The sequence below is a fragment of the Drosophila arizonae genome, chromosome 2 (genome assembly GCF_054131065.1).
Source record: "Drosophila arizonae isolate 15081-1271.41 chromosome 2, UAZ_ARI_1.0, whole genome shotgun sequence".
Lineage (NCBI taxonomy): Eukaryota > Metazoa > Arthropoda > Insecta > Diptera > Drosophilidae > Drosophila > Drosophila arizonae.
Genome location: NC_142922.1, coordinates 30,734,308 through 30,743,527, shown reverse-complemented (window position 1 = coordinate 30,743,527; position 9,220 = coordinate 30,734,308). Strand labels below are relative to the sequence as shown.

At 37.7% G+C, this 9,220-nt stretch overlaps 3 protein-coding genes across 6 annotated transcripts in view; 2 read left to right on the top strand and 1 right to left on the bottom strand.

The window, feature by feature from the left end:
• The first annotated feature begins 89 nt into the window (after nucleotides 1-89).
• Nucleotides 90-3,266, top strand: Pxt (chorion peroxidase). Its single transcript, XM_018018866.2, has 7 exons — nucleotides 90-318; nucleotides 509-1,711; nucleotides 1,773-2,100; nucleotides 2,170-2,326; nucleotides 2,383-2,541; nucleotides 2,604-2,923; nucleotides 2,988-3,266. The coding sequence occupies exons 1-7, from the start codon at nucleotides 189-191 to the stop codon at nucleotides 3,052-3,054; spliced, it is 2,364 nt and encodes a 787-aa protein (XP_017874355.1). The 5' UTR covers nucleotides 90-188; the 3' UTR covers nucleotides 3,055-3,266.
• Nucleotides 3,267-3,688: 422 nt separating this feature from the next.
• Nucleotides 3,689-4,278, bottom strand: Atg8b (Autophagy-related 8b). Its single transcript, XM_018018867.2, has one exon. It carries the CDS (start codon nucleotides 4,135-4,137, stop codon nucleotides 3,769-3,771), a length of 369 nt encoding a protein of 122 aa, XP_017874356.1. The 5' UTR covers nucleotides 4,138-4,278; the 3' UTR covers nucleotides 3,689-3,768.
• A 43-nt stretch (nucleotides 4,279-4,321) lies between these two features.
• Nucleotides 4,322-9,220, top strand: part of Lgr1 (Leucine-rich repeat-containing G protein-coupled receptor 1) — a 10,281-nt gene continuing 5,382 nt past the window's right edge. Inside the window, exons 1-6 of one of the 4 annotated variants that reach the window (XM_089468901.1) lie at nucleotides 4,322-4,968; nucleotides 6,326-6,709; nucleotides 7,221-7,672; nucleotides 8,726-8,877; nucleotides 8,950-9,024; nucleotides 9,087-9,164. In XM_089468901.1, the coding sequence (XP_089325027.1) occupies nucleotides 7,415-7,672; nucleotides 8,726-8,877; nucleotides 8,950-9,024; nucleotides 9,087-9,164 (563 nt within the window). In that variant the 5' untranslated portion in view covers nucleotides 4,322-4,968; nucleotides 6,326-6,709; nucleotides 7,221-7,414. Of the gene's footprint in view, nucleotides 5,075-6,325; nucleotides 6,710-7,220; nucleotides 7,673-8,725; nucleotides 8,878-8,949; nucleotides 9,025-9,086; nucleotides 9,165-9,220 lie in introns of all 4 variants that reach the window. The other 3 variants (XM_089468891.1, XM_018018864.2, XM_089468887.1) reach the window with 3 other exon arrangements.

Sequence of the window (9,220 nt, the reverse complement as noted above, 5' to 3'; positions counted from 1 at the left end):
TGATAATAAATATTTTGGTTTGTAATTACAAAATGCTTTTGTTCTTACAGTATTTTATAGGTATGTTTAAAAGCATTTTTTAATCTTACCGCAGCTGGTCACATTGTATGTAAGAAGCACCGTTATTAGTCGAATGGACTTTGGTTCCTGTTTCTGATCCATGCAATTTAATATTTAAATTTTGTGAAATGCGCATAATTTATGTTCTATTAATATGGTGGCATGTATTATATGTGCAATACGAATTTAAATATGTGGCCGCATTTTCATTACGGAAAAATGATTTGCTTGATGGGGAAGACGTCAAGGAAAATTTAGGTAAGATCGGTAATTGATCAAATTTTTCTCCTTTTGCGTGTATTTCAAAATGGACTCGTTTTACAACTAGAATTTGTATTATAACTATCTCACTCTATCGTATTGAATATAACTGAGATAGACGCACACATTTTTACTTTATATTTAAATCGTTTATAATAGCTAGATAATACTTCACTTTTTATTGTAGAAGCTCCAAAAACGGGGCTATTAAAAGTGTGCAAAAGTTGCAAATCTGTACAATGTGTGCCACAAATCCAATGTCCAGCCCATGTACGCATGGCGCAACATGAAAAGCCCCAAATTTGTGACCTGCCCGCTGGAAAATTTGGTTATTGCTGCAAAACCGGGCAAAATCACACAGCCGGACATAAAAAAGCACGAGCTGTTTTTCAAACGATCTTGCCACCTGACGTGATCGAAGATGCACGTAAAAACTTTAAGCATCTCATGCATGGCGTTGCCCAGATACCAGTGAATCGAGGGCATCCAGATTTCACTCATGGCATTATGTTTCACTCGTCACCCAAAGATGATTTCCATAATTTCGCACTGTCTAATAGTGCGTTCGAATTGGTCATCGCCAGCCAAGTGTTTGGCAAGAAGGAGCAGGTACCCCTAGATGATCTTATCACCAATAATGTACCCGTTGAGTTTTCCAAGACTCCATTAGCCCAGCATTGTCAATCTATGCCTGTTTGCCGTGGTACACTCAAATATCGAACTTTGGATGGCACATGCAACAATCCGCTGTCTCACCGCTTGCATTGGGGTGCTGCTGGTCAGCCAATGGAGCGTCTGCTTCCACCAGCCTATGAAGATGGGATTTGGACTCCACGCGCGCACTCTAAAGATGGGACTCCATTGCTAAGCGCCCGTGACATCTCAAGAACTCTTTTTGCTGATGTTCATCGTCCGCATCCAAAGTATAATCTGCTGATCATGCAGTTCGCGCAACTATTGGCGCATGACGTCTCCCAATCGGCTTCAGTGCGTCTCGATGAGAATGGGGGCTTAGTGCAATGTTGTTCGCCGGACGGGAGAAGCATTTTGCCACCAGAAAAATCACACTTTGCCTGCCTGCCGATTCCTGTCTCTGCGAATGATGAATTTTATAGCGCTTTTGGCGTGCGGTGCTTGAATTTGGTGCGACTTTCACTTGTGCCCAGTGCCGACTGTCAGTTGAGCTATGGAAAGCAACGCAACAAGGTAACCCACTTCCTGGATGCTTCTCCAATATATGGCTCCAGCGAGGAGTCGGCACGTGAGCTGCGCACCTTCCGTGGCGGTCGATTGCAAATGTTTAATGATTTCGGACGTGACATGCTGCCCTTAACACGCGATAAGAGTGCCTGTGGCAGTGAGGAACCAGGCAGTACGTGCTTTAAGTCGGGTTAGTGATGTTCGACCTTTACCTGTATCAATCAAAAACTATAGCATAATATCCTTTCCAGGTGATGGCCGCACAAATCAAATTATCTCTCTGATCACTTTGCACATTGTCTTCGCACGGGAGCATAATCGAATTGCCAGCATCTTAGCTAAATTAAATCCATCGGCAAGTGATGAATGGCTCTATCAGGAGACTCGCCGCATTGTGATTGCAGAGATACAGCACATTACCTACAATGAGTTTCTCCCGGCATTAATTGGTCCCCAGCAAGTGAAGCGATTCCGTTTAATACCTCGCCAGAAGGGATACTCAAACGAATACAACATTGATGTGAATCCAGCTATTACTAACGAATTCTCGGGAGCTGCATTCCGAATGGGTCATTCTAGGCAAGTTATGCAATAATTTGCATGATCTGAGATGTGCCTTATAACTTTTATTTGCCTTGAATTTTTTAGTGTTGTTGGCAAATTTCATATACGTGATGAAATTATAAATATTCCTGATGTTATGTTCAATCCTTCGCGCATGCGTAAGCGTGAGTTCTACGACGATATGCTGCAAACACTTTACACACAGCCAATGCAAGAAGTCGACAGTTCGATTACACACGGTGTAAGCACTTGAAAAGTAATAATTAGGCTATTTATACTCATGTCTTCACACTGTAGATCAGTAGATTTCTGTTCCGTGGCCACAGTCCGTTTGGCTTGGATCTGGCAGCCATTAATATTCAGCGGGGTCGCGATCAAGGTATACGCTGCTATAATGACTACCTCCAAGTGATGGGAGCACCAAAATTAAAAAGTTTTGATAAATTTCCAAGGGATGTAAGTACTATTTGAGTTTATACTTTATTTGAAATGCCCTTCAGAGCTTTTCATCTTTAAAGGTTGGGGAAAAGCTGTCGCACGTCTATAGAACGCCTGATGATATTGATTTATGGGTGGGCGGTCTATTAGAGAGAGCGGTTGAAGACGGTATTGTTGGAATTACTTTTGCTGAAATTATTGCCGATCAGTTTGCACGCTTTAAGCATGGAGATCGGTATTTTTACGAATATGATAATAAGGTCAATCCAGGAGCGTTTAATTCAGCGCAACTTCAGGAGGTGCGTAAGGCTAGCATTAGCCGCTTGTTGTGTGATAATGCCGATCACCTAACATTGCATTCTGTGCCACTAGCCGGATTCGTACGCGCGGACTTTCCTGGGTAATTTGATAACATTGTAGAAATTTCAACTCTTACTATGAATTTCTCTTTTATATTTTTGCAGAAATACAATAGTACGTTGTGATGATCCGAGGCTTCCATCAGTTAATCTTAACGCATGGCGTTTATAGAGAAAGAATTAAGAATTAGCTACATTTTTTATATTGTGAAATTATTGCAAGAAATGTTCCTGTGTCACCTGTATAAATTATAACGGGTGCATTTGCCCAGATACCGTTTTAAACCAAATATGAATTTTTAAATGAACTCTATTATTGTTTACGACTTGCAATACATGTTAACAAAGTTGTATAAAATAAATAATTTTGATTGAGGTGCTTTACTTGTGATAGGCATATATAAAAATATAAACATACATAAGTGCTAAAAATGGTAATGTAATCTAGGTTGATCTATAGCAAATACTCCTCGCTGAGTCGCTCGTTCAGTTCGTAGACAACTAAATTAACAATGGCATTTAGCTAACCAATGTAATTTTCAGATTGACGGTATACTGTTAATTAAATTTACATCGAATTTTGTTTTGCATTTACCAGTTTACACTTGCTATTTTTAACCGTGTAAATTGGATTAAAAGGCTGATAAGCCTAATGTAAATTAATGTAAGAATTATCATAACATTACTGTTATTACAACACTTTGTTGTTTCTTGATTCATCTACACGTCTTTATGTCTTTAATCTCTTTGTTTGTCTCGCCTTCCGACTAGATTATTGTGTGCTGCCCATAGTATAAAATATGTAGTAAAACTCAAAATAATTTTATTGAGGGACAGCAATTTGTGTTAATAAACCAGATAACGTTTGAGTATGGATGAAGTGCATCTATAGCTGCTCCTGGCCGTAGACATTCTCATCAGAGTAAGCCATGTACAAGAAAAAGTCTTTATCACGGTGCTCATGGTACAGCAGGCCCATGGAGGCAGATGTGGGTGGTATGACATTGTTGACGAAGAAGAATAGGGCATCATCTGGGCGAAGATTAATGCGTTTGCGTATTAGAAAATAGAATTGCCCCACTGTCAGATCATTGGGCACCAAATACTTCTTCTTGTCCAAGGCGGCATGACGTGTCTTCGGCGCCTTCTCCACGATAACGGGCACGCGGTCTGGATACTTTCGGCGTATCTTGTCGCCCTCAGCTCGCCGCTTTTCAAATGAATGATCCTTCTTAAACTGAAAGTTCACATTCATTATAGGGCGAGTGGTTTTCGTTCAAAGAAATAATATAAGTTGGAATTTTAGTAGGTAATTGCGAATCAGATTAGATTTATGCTGGGGGTTTGTTCAAAATTTATGATTTTTATTTGGGATATTATACTATTCTGAAACATCTGGCTTTCAAAAGCTTACTATATCAAACCTATGTATATTCGAGAATGCATAAAGACAGCGCCGAGTGAAGATTGCTGCAGTCTAAAGGCTTTTATCAATGTGCATAGTATATCTCTTCCAGCTACCCGGGCGGAGCTGGTGCAACTAAATAGGTTCATGGAAGCGGGAGCTTTTGCAAAAATAGCACAAGCTTAGCCCCCACAAAAGCTATAAGCTACAAGAACCTTGTAGCCTATGGCGGCCTGTAACGCTTTCGAAGCTTATTTCTCACTATATATTAGCTCAAATAGGTTGGACGTGCTCTCTCTGGCTTCGCTCGGTTTTGTCGCTCGGGTTTCTTTGTAATATAGACGATGTTGCGAAACGACTCTGTGATTTCGGTGTATTTCTGATTTCCGGTTTCCATTGAAGCTTCGCCACTAATCAGATATTTCAGTTGGTGTTATTCAACAGGTGCACGAAGTCGCTATCAGTAATACGGTCCGCGGCAAGAGAGAGCTACCTGAATTTTATGTTTTTTTTTTTTCGCACACTTACATGCATCTCATGAATACATACTTATGTGGATGATTGCAGCCGCAATTGATACAGAAGCTTTGCGCGTTTTAAACTCAAATAAAAATCACATCGAAATCGAATAAAATCTCGAAATAAACAAAACAATGTTTCATGGAAAAAAATCCCAATAATGTAAGAATAATTATTTATGAAAAAATTAATGTGAGCAGTAATAATTGTCCGAATTAAAAAACGGTTACAAAAAGTGTTTTAAAAATATACAAGTTATTGCAGTGCGGTAAGAGTTGAAAGCAATCTGTAAATTAAAAAGAATAAAGCTACATTTAACCATGCAAATTATTATGTAAAAAATATAATAATAACATATCTACATAAAAATAAAGTAATATATTATAACTTTGGTATTGTTTATAATAAAGGTTACAAAATTTGGATTATGAGGATTAATCTGGTAAAAAATAATCTTATAAATATTACAAAGCTAATTAACGTTATGCAAATAATTATATAATAAAATATAAATAAATATTACTTGTATTGTATTACTGATGAGTAATAATTTGTTTTCCATATAAATTAATTTTAACATTTATTAAAACAAAAACAAATAAAATTCCAGGTACTTCGGCTTGGTTAATGTGTTCATTAAAAATTTTGTTTAAACAAAATTTGGTTTCAAGCGAAACTTAAAAAATTAAGCTTATTTTTATTTTTGTTTGCTTTACATATGTGTATGTAAGACTATGCAGCGCATGCATATGGCAAAATCTATGCAAAATCAGATCAACGTAGTGTTCAGGGTATTTTCATGTCAGTATTTGTCTATTTAATGGCGAATTCAACATAGGATCAACTAATATTTGCAATTTTTTATTTTAAATGATTAAAATTAATTTCTATGAGAAAAATAAAAACTAATTATTACTCATCAGTTTTTATATGAAAATCGAATCATAACTTTTATTTTCCATTTTTACTGATCAGCAATAATTTTTATACCCTGAACCCATTTTCAATGGGAATGTGCTTTGGCGATTACATGCATATCCATGTTATAATCATAATCTGAAAGTTTCATGAAGATCGTACGTCCATAAAAAAGTTATTAAACTATTAAGTTCTCATAGTAAGCGCACAGTGCAGCCCATGCGTGTTTATGCGTGGATGCTTGTGTGTGTATGTGTTTGTGTATGTGTGTGTATGTGTGTGTATGTGTGTGTGTGTGTGTGTGCGTGTTTCTTGCGTAAGCTGAAAGACGCGAAAAATTATTGAAATATCTATTGCTCCAAGGGTTCAGGGGATCTCGTAGTCGAGCAGTCTCGACTAGAGCTTTTTTTTTTTTTTTTTTTTTTGTCGATATAAATTAATTTTAATGATTACAAATATTTGTTAATTTTTTTTCCAATAAAATTTGTAGTTGTTACGGTCCCTGCTTAAAATATAATTCGAAATCCATCTGGAGCGCAGTTTTTACAAAAACAATAAAATATTCCCCTATACTTATACTTGTGCATCTGTATGTTTTCAGACGGTTTTAGTATTCTAGCCAGATAGAAAAGAGAGCAAACTGTGCACGTGTATATATTTAAGAGACAAATATTTGCTAATTAAGAATGTAGAATTCGACGGAGACGTTCGGCGGCGTCGCTTTCATTTATTTCTGGAGGCGATATCTGTTAATGCACACATCTCGCTCTATGTGAATGAAGGTTTTAACGAGGAGTTTATGTGGCTGATTGCTTTAGGTTGTAAATCAAAATGAACTAAAAGTGCAGGGCATCTGCTAGTCGAGCAGCGCCGCCTAGAGCTTTCTCACTCGTTTGGCTTGTTGATAAAGATTTCTTCGCCCACCTCGCCGGATTATTAATTATAATTTATGTGCAACTAATCGGTTTATTTTTGATCGCGCCAGGTAAGTGTGATTAATAAATATTTGCTTCTTCTTCTTTCCGAATATTAACAAAACAATAAAAGTAAATATAAAAATAAGTCTGGTAGTGCTATAGACACAGTCTATGAAAGACTATCATTGACTGGACCCAAGAGACATGCCCAGCTCTGTTTGGCTTTATTATTTGTTGGCCAATTTATTCGGGCTTGAATTTCAGTTTGCACATTAAACGACATTCACGGAATCAAATCATAACTTTGTATAAATTGAAAAGTCAATCAAACATGTGTTCGTAGCAATACGTGAAATTTCAATTCACAGCTTCATCAATAGGTGCAAAATTTTTGAGGTTGTTTTGTAAATTTGTGTATTCGCTCTTTAGGTACAAATACATATAGACGTATATGTATATATATCATAAATACTATATTTGAACTATGATCTGATTGAACGTATTCGATACGGATAATACAATAAATACGGATCGTTTCACAGCTCTAACTATCCGTATTTTGAATGACCTTCTTTGCAGAGGTAAACCACATCTAATCCGAATCTATATCAAGTTAACAAAATGCATCAAAAGACGACGTACGCCAAGAGCAGAATGTGCTTAGAGCTGATTATCCGCCAGGTGAACACTCTACTCGCCATACACCTGTGATAGAAGCACAACTCAAGCCCCATTCGAGTAGCATTGGAGGTGCCGTGTGCTCATTAGGCAACATGAAGTGCACGCCGATTATAGCCAGATTTGATTTCTCGGCCGTCATTCTGCTTTCGCTGGTCTATTGTTCTCAACAAGCAAGCACTAATTGCTATGACAACCACGACGGATTTAATGCGATTATTAATAATCTGCCAAGGGATGCGGGCAACGCAATCGATACGCTCGGCACATTGGCCCAGGCGCCGCCAATGACTACGAATCCGCCCATTGATGCCTCCGTCTGGAAGTGTTGCTGCTGGGAAGCAACTAATCACGTAAGTGCCCATCGGCTGCATAGGTAACTGAATATCTGCACTTTACTCTGGATAACAATTTCATCAAACATATAGACATGTATCCTTAGATTCATATCTCTAAGTGATGATTCGCTTGCGCAATCAAGCGGGTATATCGGTTTGCGCAATGTATTTTCTTCTACCTTTCACGCTTCTGACGGTTAAATATAGGCCCCACACATTCTAAAAATTTTAGCTTTCCATTAAATTATTCTACAATAATACACTTATTTACATCGTTCAGATAAGTAGGTCAAGGTTCCGCCCACATTGCCGCGTATCTTGCTGGGTTGAACTGCATCTTCTATAGTAATTAACTGCCTTTTTAGCGAGTTATTTTTATTGAAGGCAATCAGCAAATTATGTTAGCTTTATATTGTATATATTGACTAAACGTAGAGTAAGGTGCAGTGGCCTAGGGGTGGTTGTCTTCATAGGCGGCTGGAGACAATTAAGTTTGTGGCGAGCGAGTTGTTGTGTTTGTCTATACGAAGAGCTCGGAGTCGCTTGGGCCTATCATTAATGAAGTGAGCTAAAATTTCCTTGATTGGTTTACTACTAACCTCCTCTGCAGAAGGATAAATCTAAAATTTGACAAGTAATTTAGTTTTTCTGTATGCTTGCTGAAAGCATTGCCAAGCGTGAATTGATTAACTGTATGTCAGGATAAATTCTATTGGGATTCGGATGCTCCTTGTGCTGCCGATATATATATAAAAAAAAAGAAGCAAGCTAAAATACGATAATCGATTTGACTTTAGAAAATTTGAATAATTAAAATGAGCAGTAATTCCAATAATAATATAATGCTACTATCCTAATCGGAATGTATCTACATTTTGTGCAGAATGACAGCTTCAATATGAATGTCAATGTCAAAGCAACTAGAATCGTTTAGTTTACAACTTGATTCATGATTAGCTAATTTATTGTCATGGCTTTGATCTAAATAAAGTCCTGCTTATTCCGGACGACAACAACCATCTGATAACGCAATTTTCTAATCAATATGCACAATTTATGTTTGCATAGAACGAGTTCGAGTGCCGTTGCGAGGGGGAGGCGTTGACGCGTGTGCCCCAAACTTTGAAGCTGCCGCTGCAAAGGCTCACAATTGCATCCGCCGGATTGCCGCGGCTGCGGTCGATGGGGCTGAAAGTTTACGCCCCAACTCTATTGGATGTGTGAGTGACAGCTACAAATACGAAATGTCAAATATAAATGAATTTAAAGTTCAAATGTTGCTCAACTTTCAGTGCATTTATAGACTGTTTGCAGCTGGAGACCATACAGAGTGGAGCCTTCTCTAACCTAACGGTTCTGCGTGCCATGTACGTATATGCACATATAAATGTATATACATTGCTAATAATATATCATATGTTTTTTATAGCTACATTTCCAATGCCCCAAAATTAAGCTACCTGGCCAAAAATGTGTTTGAGGGCATTTCCGATACCATTGAAATCATGTGAGTAAAAACTCATTTATAGCGCAATCAATTGTAAAGTTTACGAATTCAGTTCA

What these genes read in the sequence shown, in the direction of transcription:
- Atg8b (XM_018018867.2), bottom strand. Translation starts at nt 4,137, where the DNA reads ATGAATGTGAACTTTCAGTTTAAGAAGGATCATTCATTTGAAAAGCGG.
- Pxt (XM_018018866.2), top strand. Translation starts at nt 189, where the DNA reads ATGCGCATAATTTATGTTCTATTAATATGGTGGCATGTATTATATGTG. An exon ending in CAGTACGTGCTTTAAGTCGG is followed by an intron (nt 1,712 to 1,772) that starts GTTAGTGATGTT and finishes TATCCTTTCCAG; the next exon opens with GTGATGGCCGCACAAATCAA. An exon ending in TTCCGAATGGGTCATTCTAG is followed by an intron (nt 2,101 to 2,169) that starts GCAAGTTATGCA and finishes TGAATTTTTTAG; the next exon opens with TGTTGTTGGCAAATTTCATA.